At 39.3% G+C, this 14,905-nt stretch overlaps 1 protein-coding gene across 1 annotated transcript in view; it reads left to right on the forward strand.

Moving 5' to 3' along the window:
* The first annotated feature begins 156 nt into the window (after positions 1-156).
* KIF13A (kinesin family member 13A) overlaps positions 157-14,905 on the forward strand; it is a 117,269-nt gene continuing 102,520 nt past the window's right edge. The window contains exon 1 of the mRNA XM_010573166.1: positions 157-243. Coding sequence (XP_010571468.1) covers positions 185-243 — 59 coding nt within the window. The 5' untranslated portion in view covers positions 157-184. The remainder of the gene's footprint in view (positions 244-14,905) is intronic.

Here is a 14,905-nt window from a genome sequence, read left to right on the forward strand (position 1 = left end):
CTGCCCCTCGCTGCCTCGCTCAGGCACGCCTGCCAGCCTGCCCCCGCTGAGGGGGAGCCGGCGGGGGGCGAGCTGTGAGGAGAAGGCGGGAGGGGGGTGTGTGGCGGGGTGCTCTGGCCCCCGGTACAGCCCCCCGCCGTGTCGCCTCGCAGAGCTGGACCTGAATACCAAGTGCATCGTGGAGATGGAAGGGAACCAGACCGTGCTTCACCCGCCGCCTTCCAACAGCAAGCAGGGAGAAAGGTAAAAACCCGGGTCGCCGTGCCCCAAAGGAAAACCCAGCCCCGGTTGCTCTGCCTCAGCCTGGCAGAGGCTTCGCCTGGCTTTGTTAGGGGAGCGGCGGGGTCCCGAAGTTCTCGCTCGGTGCCTTTCAGGGGCTGCGGTGTTGGGGGGAGCGGGCGAGGGCGAGCGCCAGCCGGGGGGTCGCTGCGTTGGGCTTGCATCCCTGGGAAGTGAGGAGCGGACCTTCCTCTCCTGGCTTCCAGAGCGGAGCCGGGGGTACCCGCGCTGGGGTGTGGAGACAGAAGATCCCTACTGGCCTCCCAGGTTTAAAAGCTGATTTCTTGATTAACTGCTCAAAAAATAAGCTGTTGATTAGGTAAGGACTTAAACTGACCGTGCGTGCTGTTTTCAGGAATTTCCCTTGGGTGCAGGCTGCTAGTAACTTGATGGAACCTGTGGGGGAACAAGAAGCAGGATCTGAATTTTATGCTAGTGATGGTATTTTTTTTTTAAGTTTGTTTACTAGGTTTTAACGTATTTGCATTTGAAAAGCCCGTAATTGCTAGATCCTTTATTAATTCAGTGTTGTTCTGTGAAGTAGCCTATGAGAATACGCTAAAATAATTTTGAAATCTGGCATTTAGTTGTGATGCCCCAGTAAAGAATACCCTTGGGAATAATCCAAAATACCAATGCACTAGACTGTAAAAATAGATCAGAACAGGAAAAGATTTCTTCCCTTTGAGGGAGTGTGGGGAAAGACAGGGAGGTGTAAGGGGAATAGCTACGTTGCATGCTTATCTGTTCAGTTACCTGTTGACTGCTCAACTTAAGTTGATCTGTTAAATGTATTTAATGCCAAGAAGTGTGAAATCGTTTGCATGGTTATAGAGATTTTAATCTAAACATGTTCCTACTACTTGAGGTTTTATTAAGAATATTTTTGATCGAGTTCATAGGAGTTATGAAGAAACTGCAGTGTGAGACTATGGGGTTTTTTCAAAGATGGTATGTCACTCTTTTATAGTTTTCCAGCAGAAAAGGTTGAGACCTCTTCTATTTTTACATGTCCGAGATGCAAAGGTGCTTCTCGTGTTAATCCAGATACTGGAATATAGCTGTAATCACACCAGTTCAACTTTAATCCAGCTTGCATTGTCTTCAGAAGCATTGTTGTGGCTAATGTGCTGGCCTCGGTCTTGAAAGATCTGTGCTTGTTTCTGGCCCCTTTCACAGATCTTTGTGTGATCTTCTACAAGGCGTGCTGCCTCTGTGGATCTTAGCATCCCATCCGTAAAATGGAAATCTTGTTTTTCTTGAGACTATTCTATTTTAGAAAGTATAGGTTTTATTCCCTCCTGTTTATTTGAAGCGTATACATGGCCTCCATCACAGCACTGCTACAATAACATTAACTCTTTAAAGTGAGTGGATTTGACAGATATAAAACATGAAATACAAATAGAGTTTACAAAGCAAGAACAGAATTAAGATTTAACAATCATTATTTCAATAGACTAAAGAGCCTAAGGGCCAGATGATTTAATAAAGAGCCTGTAATGTGTGAATTTTGCTTGTTGTGCACGTTGGCCTGCAGGTATTCAGTGAGACTGTGCAGTGACTCTCTGTCTTCTGAGAGCTTGTGTGGCTTGTGTTTATCTGGCTGTAATTCCTGTAATATATAAAAATTCTCTTAACTTGGTTGGAATTGGCTTCTGGTTCTGCGCCAAGAGCCTTACGGGTGACCTGTGATGCTTGTGTGCGACTTCACCATTGACAGCTGTGTTGGCAAGTGATAGCTGTCCTGCTTCCAGCCCAATGTGAGGCTGGAATTTGGCTGGCTGCTACATGTGTAACTTGTGTGTTTGAAACAACTGCCTGATGTGTTATTGGAAATAACAGTCAGAAATACGAAGTAACTGGCAATAGTGCAAATACATAGTTTGGGTACTTTCTCAATGGCAAATGTTGTATGTAACCTGTTGAGATGCCTAATGGACTTTCTAGTGCCTTGTGAAGATCCTTACGTTTTCCTCAGTGCTAAACTGTTGATCTCTATTTTTTACTCAAGATAGTTTAATTTCTTCTGATGAAAAATCTGTTCTTCTATGTGTACCCACCATAAAATGTCTGTATAAACTGGCTCTGAATTGCTGAGTAGTTGCTGCTTGTACTTGGATTGATGCCTTGGCAGGGTTAGAGATGTCAAATGGATTTTTGGTTTTCTTTGTGTAGCTTGTTTTTATATAGCTCAACTGGATTTTTCTTTCAGAGCAACCATGTCATTGCAAAAATGATTTCACTTGTTAGGGTGATTAATTTGTCTTTCTCTACTATATGCATTATTTTAATATTCTGTTTAGTCTTACCTTTCCTTTTTTACATTTTATCTTTTTATATGGAAATTTCCCTTTTCTAGCTGAATGGAAGTACAAGTTTGTACTGCACTTTGGAATGAGAATAAGTAGCCTTCTAAAGCAAATTTGGTTTCTAGGGCTGCTTTTCTTAATTCAGCTGAAGCCAAGAGACTATAGGGTGTGGGGAGCAGAATTCAGGACCATGCTCTTTATTTGCTTTGTTCTCTCAGTTATAATTTTAAAGGTACCAACAGAATTTTCTGAAGTAAAATTGGGTAGCTCTTTAATAATTACAACATTATAAAATTTGCTCTTGGAAGAATATCCAAGGTTAGGAAAATCAGATTTTACTAGCTTTGCCTATTCTGTAAGGAGTTCTGGAATTAAATCTAAGTTCAGATGCATGCTGTTAAACAGTCTGTAGGCTTTATTAAAGGTAATTCTGAAGAATTTTAGATGGGCAAGTAATGCTAGTTTTACAAGTGGTGAAAAAAGGCTAAAATCCCAGACAGTGCTGTCATTTGTCCAGCTTTCAGTGTTGTAAGCAGTAAGTTGTAACCATAAATTAGAACAGGGTTCTGACTGCATGTTCTAACTGCTAGACCACACAGCATGCACACCTTAACAAACACAGCTACAAAATAGTAATTGTTATTAAATACAAGTGTTCTGTCTCTTTATAAGCAGCGGGCCTACCATTCTCCACAGACACATGACTTCTAGTGTTCTAAACTAAGACAGGAGGAAAAACAACATAGTAAAACTGAACAATCTGAGTCTGAAAGGCACAAGAAAATCTTTATCAACTGAAATAATAGGAGACAGTTCAGAAAGGAAGGGTTTTCATTAGCTGATATCAGGTATAACCTCTAGTGCTGGCAAAGTTTTTGTAAGTTGGTTGTTGGACTTCATACTTTTAACCCTTGTTTTACTATTATTACTAGCAGTAGCTTCCTTTATATCTGCTTAAGTATGCTTGTGTGTTGTTTTAGTTACCTCTCCTGTGTCTCATCCATTTCCTCCCCAAAACCAATATAGATCTCCCTTTCTTCCCCAGAAGAACATCTTGTCTTTCTGACAACCCCCTGATTTTTTTTCTGTCTTCACCTGGGAATCTGAATTTTCTTTTTCAAAGTACACTGTTCCTGAAAAAAATTGTTCTAACTTACAGTCTTTTAGAAATGGGTATTATGTTTCAAAGCCAATTGTATACATCCTGCTGTCTTGCTATAAACGTTTGTATTTGGTTGTTGGCAATAAGGTACAGTATTAAAATGTAACTATGAGAGTATGGAGTTACAATCTTTCAAAATCTTTGCGTAATTTTTTACAATGGAAACTTCGCACATCTCTCTGTCTATGACAGATTTGACATTATGTTAGGGATGTTATTTTTAGTAGGACAAATTAGGTTTTGTGGGGTTCCTCCTCTGCTTTTGGTTGTTAAAATATGCTTTCCTCCAACCTTTCCTTTTAGCTACATTTTTTTAACACATAGGATCTGAAAAGAAATGTTTTATTTTAGTTCCCTGACAACAGTTCTTCATGACAGGATTTTTCCTTTAGTAAGCAAAATATTTGTCTTGACAGAAATAAACAAGGAACTATGGAGAAGTAGAACTGACATAGTATTTCGACTGTAGTTTTGACCGAAACAAAAATTCGTCTATTGGGCAATTTATTCCATTAGAGCACAGTAGCTGTGTGCAAACTTTGCCTTATTTAAAATCTCAGGGCAGAAAATAAGAAAGAAGTCATCTGAGTGTAGAGCTGAACTTAAAATTACCACTTTTCTCTGAAAGTATCTTCCTTCCCTTGTTTAATTTTTTTTTTTTTTTTTTTTTTTTTTAATTTAAAAAAAAAAAACCAACATTTTACAACTTGCTTGCTCTGTCTTCTTCCATCTTCATTTTGATAACGGGTAAGTAGTACCAAGGCCCAATTCTACTTAGGTAAAACTCTTCTTATAGCTCTAAATTACTAAAAATTCCAGAATATATGGGGGCTTTTTTGAGTAGGTTTAAGCTCTTTAATAAAACAGATAGACACGCACATCTGTTCCTAGCTATCTAGTTTTTGTAGGTCATGATATTGTCAAAGATGAATATCTGAAGCACAGATTTCATCCCTAGGCAGCTTGTCCTAAAACTCTTGTTTTCAGAAAACAGCTGTTGCTCCCCGTGCCTTGGAGAAAACACAATTTTGGATGGTCTTTAGTACATAGACCTTTGTGTAGTGGTTGTGGCACTTTAACTTTTTTGATATGTTGCTTTGAAAAGCATCAGAGATGAGAGAAGAGCACTGTTGTAGGGAGAGGATATGCATTTCTGGTAATGGTCACTTTTTCAAACTGAAACTTGTGGAAGCTGAGATAGGACAGCTGCTAATTATTTCCATATCTGAAGGAATGATCAATGAGATCATGTCTTTGATGTGTATACTTCAAATTATCACCTCTCTGAGGTAGATCATAAAATAATAGCAGGCAGCAACTTTTATCTTTGCAGGAAATTGTAAAAGTAATCTGACTTTGACCTCTTCTGTTAACTTTCCTGTTAGACATCAATGTTCAGGATGTGAACTGTTAGCTTTGAACGTTTGCAGAAGAGGTACATTTGTCTTATGAAATGTGGGGTTGGAAAATGGCATTTCAGGACCTATTTTTGCATTGCTTTAATTCATTGATACCTCAGATGGGACTCTAGATGCAGTTCCTTGAAATCGCTGCTCTTAAATGTCATGTAATTTGAAACAAAATGAGGCACAGACTTGTAATCCAAAATACTATGTGGCATGGCTCTTGGTTCTTCCTAAGGTGGCTTGAATGGTGAGTAAATGCAACATCCATTATTTTACCATGTTTATAAGATCCAGACAGCTGTTAGGACCTTGTGCTTTGGTCTTTAAATGGCATTGCTAGAGGAAACTACCGTTGGAGGCTGTTGGAATTGTGGGTAAGCAGTTAGTAGTACTTAGCTGGCAGTATTTCAGAACAGAAATAGATAAAGTGTTTGAAGAGAAGGAAAACTGTGCTTGGTATGCCCATGTTTAGGCAATCATTGCTTTGTAGCCTTCTCTGCTTTTGGCCTACTGAGTATTATGTTCAAGTATTTCTGAGTAGAACACACCAATTTTTCTGTTTTATGATGTTAGAAATACCTACATTGTGGAACATGGAAAGATTTGTTAAAAGGATTAGCAGGCCTGTAGACACGCTTACCTTCTGTGTTTAGAAGGGGCAGGTGCGCATGCGTTGCTTATTACTGCAGCCAGAGGTGTTTTTTGAGATCTGGATTACTAGTCAATACACCTTGAATATGTTGTTTATTGAGATGAATTACGGATTTAAAAAATGTACAGCTCTCTTAAAATGGATTTTTTTTGGTCCTTTTCTTTGGGGACGTGAGGAGTAAAGGAAAAGTTTTATTTTCACCTCCTTTGCCCTCTTTCTATAAATAATAGAGACAGCTTTCTTGTTTTGAGAACAAGATTACCTTTGCTCTGTTGTGCATCTAGTAGGTTTATTAAATGTGTGTATGATAAGATTTCAGACTTCTAATTAGATTCACTGTAATTTAATAGTTTAAGAATTTAAAGTTAAATGATACTTCTAAGCACATTGTAGTGACCCTGGTGTGGGCTAGATTGAAAATACTTCAGGAGGTGCCTAAGAAGTCCCTGTTCTGCAGAACCTGAGCTCAGAGAGAAGCAGCGCACACCAGCTGCCCTTCCATGCAGGTGTGTGTACCGCGCAGAGCTGGGGTGCAAATCTTGGTGCAAAGTTTTGGGAACAAAGCTCATGAATCCCTTCTTGGTCTCAGGCCTGCAGTGCCGCATACACAGGCAGGCATCTGTTGTTCAGGGAGTCAGTGTGGTGGTACTTCTAGTAATAAGATTAGAGCTAAATCTTTTAAATTGACAAATGTACTTGTTGCTGTTGTGTTTGAGACATTATCAGGTTTGAACTCCTTCATTCCTCTGCAGTTGGGTGCCGATTGAGTAGCAGTAGCGGTAGCTGCCTCTGGCTGTGATGGTGGTGTCTCTGGCATGGGCAGACTGTCCTTAATGGTGGGAAAGTAGTACAATGTCTTTGCTTATTTGGTCGGCCCTGGGCATGGTTTGAATCTATTAATGGAAACAATTACTGCCTACTATAGCAAAATGCCAGCTGCTGCAGCAATGCTGTGCAGATGCTGTTGCTTAACTGAATAAATTCTCCGATTGCTTGGTTCCTTGTGTTTTGTGAGGATGTCTGTTACTGACAGCAGTGTGGAGAAGGCTCTTTAAGGAAGTGTGTAAGTGTTGGCTGGAGATTCAGTAAGTGCAGCCTACAAAGAAAAGACCCCCGCTGTGCAATGATTTGCACCACAGGACTCGACTATCAAATTAACTTGTGGCCCAAAGCACCAAGTTAAAACAGTCATGCTGTTGCCTGGAAGTAATGTTGCTGTGTGTCTTTTTACAAGAGACAGTAGAAGGGTAGAAGCTTGTCCAGTCATATGTTGATATGAAATTGGTCATCAGAGTTTGAGGTCTGCTGGAGCTTGAGTTGATCTTGAGTCTTTATGATCCTTCTGTGGCATGTGATGGGTGTTCGCTGGAGGCTGAGGGAGGAGGTCTGGAAGTTAACAGCAAGCAGATTGAAAATTTGCTGTATGAAGGTCCGTCAGAAAAATGCATTGCAAACAGCAGTTGAAAATCAATGACGTGAGCTCAAGATATCCATGTTGGTGATGAGTAGGGGTTACACAGGTTTTTTCAGTGCCATGGGAGGGTGTCCCTTTATGTCATTTCTTGTTTCGGGGGGAAAAGGGAATCAATGGCTTTCTAATGCTGTTCTCCTTGGTTAGTATTAATTAAACTCTGCAGTTCTGGCATTTATTTTTGATAGTTGCCTTTTAATCTAAAAATAATAATTAAAAAACCCAACTCGGTCATCAAAACATCTACTGAAATTCATAACCATATCCTGAACGAATACATTCCTTAGTCATCACTGGCAACCTTTATTTGGCATTTTGTTACATCCTGAATAGAGACATCCTCAAGCATGTATGTGCTTACCAAATACACCTACATCTTCCTTGGATAATGTGAAGTTAGTGCCTTGTAAGGTGTTACTTTCTCACTAGGAGGTAATCTGAATGTTCTGTCTCATTTCACATAGATCACCATAGGGAAATCTATATGGTAACAGCCCGCAGTGAAGTCCCTAATGATTTATTGTCCTATAGTAACTTATTTGCTATTTAAGTGTTATAACTCAGGACAAAGGTTTATACCACAATTACTCTTTTGAAGATTAAGCCATGAATATATTTTCTTGTATACCTCAAAATAAGTACTGTGCCATCAAAAAACAATCAGCACAGCCCTAGAAAGGTATGTCTGAAACATTGCTGTGTGCTTGTGTTAGTGCATGGTAACTAGCATGGTTAATGGTGATGCTGAAGACAGGGGCAAAGAGGCTCATTGTGCATTACCAACAGGGTATGTACTTATGGTCTGTTTTCTAGATGCTAGCCCCCACCAAGCCTGTGCTGCTCCCTCTTCGTGTTTAGTAACAGCATAGATAGTAGGCTAGTACTGGCTTACTGTGAGACTCGTGGCGTCACTGCATCTTCTTTTTGCAGCGTACGTATATTCCAAGAATTTTAAAAACATGAATCAAAGCAGCTGCTGTTGCCAGAATGACATGCTTATCTCTGCTTGTGTTTGTAAAGATACTGTTCAATATATTTAAAAAACTACCAGGATGCATTGTGAACTGTAAACTTTCTATAAAGTAATTTGATGCTTTGTTTTCAAAACACATTGCTGAAAGTGTCAACACTTTAAATATCTTTTTTTTCCTGAAAATTTTTTGTATTGGAGAATATTTTAGACTTGCAAATAAATTGAAAAAATGTACATGATACCCTATTTATTGAGTTTACATTTTCTTTGTTTATTCCACAGTCTCTTTTTAAACATAAAAGTCAATCCCAACTAAGTAGTGTACAAAAGCCTCCAGGCAAGATTACATTTTCTTCTAATATAAGGCTTCAAAATTCTCTCTTGAGCTACTAGAATAATTTTTCTAGGATTAAATACAAGTGTGTGAAGCTGTCTGTTTTGCTTAATATTTCTTACATGATGACAAGGAACAGCAGATCTTAGATAAGAAACTGCAGTACTTGATACTTCTTCCCAAGTGTTTTCCACTTTTTGTCTGACTTCATGATTAAAATCATGTGCAGTGTAGCTGAGAAGGCCTTTCACAAATTTGATTCTTTCAGAGTTGAAGGAAAAAGTATTGGGTGAAGTGGAAGGGGAAGTTTATCTGCAAAATGAATTAATTTGTACAGTGACTGGCACTGGCTGCAATGTAATTTTTAATACTTAAGAGTTCTTATTGTTGAATATTTACTTCAGTTTTACTTTGTGATTCAAAAGCCAAGGCTTGTTTTACAGTAGATGAGCTTTTGCTAAAGATAAGTCAACAGAGCATTCCAGTGGAGGCACAGAGCTGGTGGAAGTTTTCTACTGGCAGAGCTGCTTTATGGTCCCGAATGAGCAGCATCGTGGTCTGCTTTGGAAAGTTTCTTTGTCAGCATCTGTCGATGCGAGTTCTTTATGTATGCAATGTGATCCAAGTCTGGTGTGCTCCAGACTTGTTTTGGCTCAGTAGTGCCACCTCCCTGAATGATGCAAGTCCTAAGCATTTTGATGATTTTTGGTATTTTTTCCTTCCTGTCATACCATGTTGTCATTCCCTATTTTGAGATTTTTTTAAATTTCCTTTAGACTTCAAATGTGTTTTTCAGATAATTTTATCTAATGAAATCAGGCTGAAATAGAAATTGGCCATTTGGTAAAATAAAGAAATGTTCCTATATTCACTGTATGCAGCTGAAGACATTAATACATTACTTAGGTATCCTCTGAATGCTCAGCAACTAGTAGTTGAGTTTGAGTGTGTTTTTTTAAAAGAGAACTTTGTAGTTATATAAGGGAGTAAGAGCAGAAACCATTTGCAGTCTTCCTGTGCTTTGCTGTTGTACTGTATTGGGATAAAAAGATGGTTCTGAAGGTCTTTTTAGAAGTGTATGATGGAACATCATCCCACCACTCAGGTTTTGCTGTTTTGGAGCTTCTTACTGTGACCACAGCAGATATGCTATTCTGAAACAAACTGTCTAGAAAACAATCTGGTATTTTCCATAGTGCCTGTTACCTTTAAAAAGAAGAAAGTTTTAGATAGTTCTCATTCTTCTGCTGCTGTAAATCTAATCCTTGTACCTGCGCTCTTGATGGGAGTGCCCTTGAGAAATGCTGCTTCAGTGTCTGCAAACTGACACATAAGGAAACACAAAAGATGGCTAGTTAAGGGATTTGCTGCTGACATGGTAGAATATAGAGAAAGGATACTTGGGGACCAGGACTGGAAGGATAACGAAAGGCAAAAGCGAGGTACAGACACAGATGCCCAACAACATGATGAAACTCCTCAAAGTACATGTTGGAGGAAAACAAACGAACCAACCAAATGACAAAACTCAACAGTATCCACCAAGCTTTTCTCCATCCTCCTGAAAATGTGTATGAGAAACTGGCATTCTCTGGGGTGGTACTACAGTCTTCATGTGTGTTCTGGTTGAGGTCCAAGTTGAAAACAAAAAGGAAAAGCAGTTCTTGTAAACAGACCATTGAACACTGGACAGCTTGCCATGTAGTTTCTTTGTCGAGAGCTTCCAAGTCCATAGTATGTTTATTGTTCGAGGTGTTTATAACATTGTAGCTAAGTTCATGTCAAGTTGCTAATTTTCATTGCATAGTTGTAACTCGTATTTTAACACTGAATTTTTACTGTTTATTACATCAAACATAATGATTGAGAATCTGTGTAAATTGGCTGTGAAATAATCTAATTGGAAACACTTGTGTGTCCATCAAAAGGATGATGAAAGTGTGTTTGAAGATGCAGCATTTAAGTGTTCTCTTAAGGTCTCTTTCAATGGAACAGTATCTTGAATTTTGTTAATAAATTCAGTAGGTGTTCTGTCCCTCTCAGCATCCCAGTTCCATGGCTGGATTCCCCCTTACTTCCCCCTGTCAGAAATGCTGTGTGCTGAAGGGGGGGGGATGTCTGACTTCCCCATGGTGAAAGTTAGAAGTTAGCTCTTGCTAGTTCTGTTTTCAAGTGCTCAGCAGGGCATAGTGGATGAGTACTGAACCTAGACAGGCATCAGTCTAATCTCTTCTCTCTTGTTTAACTACTCTTTGGGGCAGGCCGCATCCTCTCAAGTAGCTTTTGAAATTTCAGTTTTGCAGATGTGAATGTGGCAATGGGAAACTTTTTTCAGAAATATTAACAGTGTGCAAGCTTTGTGCCCTTAGTGTAATCCATCCTTACTGCCAACTACACTCACAGATAAAAGCTTTGCACATGCCTCAAGGATTGTGGTGCACCTTTATTTGAAATTTCAGAATGGTATCTTGCAACTTTGTGCTAGTTTAAACCCAGAAATGCAGATCCACAGTGTTGGTTGGGCTGAATGCCTTTAGTGTTTTGCAGTGCTCATGTGTTTTCTGAGTTACGGTTCTTCTGGTACGTGGTCTGACCCATATTATTGGTTGCTATTTGAGAATTTCTTACCTGAATGAGGAAGAAATTCATGGCTTGTGTGCAAGAGAGATCAAATAGACTTTGAAAATACTCTTGCACTCATGTGACCAAGGTGTAAAATGAGTTTTATAACAATCTCTCCAAGCCAACTCAATCTTAATCTGTCATCTTTTGTCAAGAAGGGTGTTGTAGGATGACTTCTGGAGGATCTCCCAGTTTAAATGCTTGTTTTTCTCAAGGTATCTGCATCTTCATCATGGTTCAGAAAAGACAGAGGCAAATGAGTCACTCGCATAAATGACCTCTTGTCTGCTTGCCTTTGCTGTGATTAAAAAGGGAAAGTAAATGCTAGGTCTTTGTGGATTTTGAAATGAGATAGTATAAAATGGAATGGCAGAACTGAATTTTGAGGGAGGAATTTCTCATCAGCAGTGTATATAAATGAAAGAAAATGGAAACATTAATGATGAGATGCAGTTGTTATGTAGGAAAATAAAAATAAATTAGCTCATTTTCTTATTTTCAGGAAACATTTAGGAGTGATATAAGTCTGACTGTGTTGACTGGTAGCTGTAATGAGCAGTGTCGGAGTTTAGTGAGCTGAAGGTGAGTCTTTGGTTAGACTAGGAAACTTGTATGGTTTTTTCCAAATAATGGTGGAAAAGCTTTGTACTTGAAATACTTTTATAATTATCATTCTACTTTGCATCCAAAATAGAAGGCAATAGATTCCCTACAGAACTTTACCTCTAAATGGAAGGAGCAAAGGGTGCTATGTGGGTTTTTTTGTTGTTGTTTTTCTCTTAAAGATCTAGATTGAGTAATTCATGATTCTTTTAAAAACCATGTTACTCTTTTTTGTTGTTGTTCTCTCCCTATAGCTGTTTCTGCATATGAGGCAGGTCACTTCTTTGGCCCAGTACTGTTAATCTAAGAGTATGTGAAATGGGATGCTTGCCTTAGCTGCAGCTTCTTTTGTAGCCTATCTTTCTACTCATGCTCTTTTACTTTTGTGTCTCAGTTTGCAGATGTAGTAGATGAAATAGATTGAACTGGTCTGGAGTTACAAATCAAACAACATAACTTTTAGCCATTTTTTAATAGAATGGCTATTTAAGCAAAAATGAAACAGTCGACTCCTTATTACATTGAAAATTGTTGAGAATTGAGTGCTGCTGCTGCCTCTTCTTTAAAATGTTAGTGATGATGGTCAAAGTGGGAAAGCTGCACTGAAAAATTAATGTGATAAACTTTTTGAATAATTTTTAACTTAATTCTGTATTTGTCAAACCTGAATTTTGTTTGCAGGGTTGCTGCTCACCTACTTTGCTCCTTCATGTTCTTATCCTAATGTTACTAACCAAAAACTGCTGACCTCAATATTATTTGCCTTCTTGGGTCACTAATTAGCGTAATGCTTATCAGAGTTCAGAACCCGCGTACCCTTCCATGTGAATTTTCATGGTGTTTCAGACTTCTCTACTTGTTCTGAGTCTTTTGTCCTTAATATATGACTTCTCATTCTCTTCTAAGGATTTCTGTCAACTTTTTGAGAGACTACACATAATTCTGCTTTATTTCTTCTATCTTGTTTTGTGTAACTCTATTCGCTATGCAGGCAGATCTCTAGGTAGATCATTTAGGCTGTGGGTTATTTATGGCAGAGATAATTAGCTGAGTTGCAGCTCCTGAAACAGAAGAATTGCGGCTCGGTGTCGCGCAAGTTTAGCTGATAAGCTTTGCGGGGCCTCACCTCCTCCCGTGCGGAGTCAGATCAGAAGACTCAATGCTGGACTTCCACAGCCTGACTGCACCGTGCAAATACTGGGTGTCTAGCAAGGCTTCGTTAGCCTGTGCTGTCTGTGCTGTACCTGGTGTTCGAGGCTGTCCTTGTGAACTTGGAAATGGGAGGAGGTGGCAATGATGGAGTCAAGAGCAATGCCAGGGATAGGAAAGGGCAAAAAGTAGGTGGGTGTGGGCCTCCACTACTGTTTTACTAGTTCAGATGCAGTGCAGGATGACCATGTGCTCAGGTAATGAGGCAAAGCTGATGGGGGTCTCTTAAAACTCAAGAGTGCAGAGACTGGCTTTACAGAGGTAACACTGCGGAGTCAAATTAGTTGATTTTGTGTTTGGGAGTGCCTACAACATGCTCCCGCATGTACACTCTGTTATCTGAGATTTTCTGTTGTCAAGAGTGATTCAGCCTATGCTCATCCTGAGTAGTAGAGCTGACTGCAGATCACAACACAGGTGATACTAAATGGAACTATAAAGCTGTGTATGAATATTTTAAGTAGAATTTGAAGTACTTCTTTAAATACTAGAAACAAAGTAGTTGAAATACTTTGCTGAAAAGTGGGGTAAAACTCCCTGTTTGATTTAAATACACCTATTGACCTTATTGATTGAGCTGAATGTTAAGTTTAAAACATGGGTATTTGCAGTACCAGGAAAAGCATTCATCAGGAAAGAATACATTTTTCACTGTTCTCTCTATGAAAGAGACATTCCATTGTGTAACTGCAGTAAGGGATCAATTGTGCACACTTAATAACCCAGTGCAGAAACCTAGATCTCCTTTCTTAACTGCCTCTGAATAGATGCCAGCAACAGGCCACAGACTGGGTCTGGTTTAGCATGCAGATGGCTGGGCCCCGAAGCCAAGGTTGACTTAGCAGCATGCAGGCTCTTTAAACATACACAGCTAATCTTTATACTAAACCTCATCATTTCTGTGCAAGCATATCCATAGATTAAAGTTTATGCCTTTCTTTGTTCTTCTCCAATTTAACTTTTCTTCTTCCTCTACCTTTCATCCTCCTGACTTTCTACCTGCATTCTCTCATGCTCTTTAAAGATACTATTTAAAGTGTTATCTCCAGAAATGATGGTGTTTCAGAATAAAGAGATTGAGTGCAGTTAGCAACTCCTGGCAGCACTCTGCTGCTTATTATAAATTGGAAGCTTTGATTACATTTAATCATCTGCAGTTGGTGTGATAGCATGTGTGTGTTGCTTGTGTCTCAGCTCCTTTGCTTTCTGTGCCTTGCTTCTCTGAGTAGCTTACCTTGTAGTACTCACTGACAGTGCTTGATTTTTTTTCTCTTATTATCAACAGCTTTGTATTTTATGTTTCGGTGTGCTAATTGCTAAATATCTCTCTCCTGTTCTAAAACTTGCCAGGACTGGCAGCTTGATTTCATTGTAAGATGACAGTGTTTTCTAATTTAGAGTTTGGTTGGGAATTTTGTGCTGCATTAAGACAAATCTTATAAGGGAATAATTTTTTTTTTTTTTTTCACAGTGCAACTGTGCTTAGCATGCTGCTGCCAAATGTGAGCTAGAACACTCAGCTAGACCCCAGTGAATTTCTGCACGGTGATACAGACTCTCATGTTCTAAAACTCTCCCTCCCTTAACTTGGAGTGCTCCTTTGCCCACTGTATCCAGGCTGGGGCTGTGCACTCATTTGGTACCTAATCAGGTGCTCTCCACCACATGAAAGCATCCGTGCACCTTCTCTATTTTTAGACATTGGCTTGTCTCTTTGCCACTCTTGCTTTGTTTTGTGCCTGAGCTAATAAAAGCCTGGCTGGACTTAGGCTGCAAAGCCAAGGAGGGGAAAAAGATTCAGGGAGGACTTAAATAAGAATGAACAATTTTTCAAGAAAGAAGGATTATCATATCTTTTAAAATATTTGAGCTGTAGATGGGC

Source organism: Haliaeetus leucocephalus, unplaced genomic scaffold (genome assembly GCF_000737465.1).
Source record: "Haliaeetus leucocephalus isolate CR32 unplaced genomic scaffold, Haliaeetus_leucocephalus-4.0 Scaffold373, whole genome shotgun sequence".
Taxonomy (NCBI): domain Eukaryota; kingdom Metazoa; phylum Chordata; class Aves; order Accipitriformes; family Accipitridae; genus Haliaeetus; species Haliaeetus leucocephalus.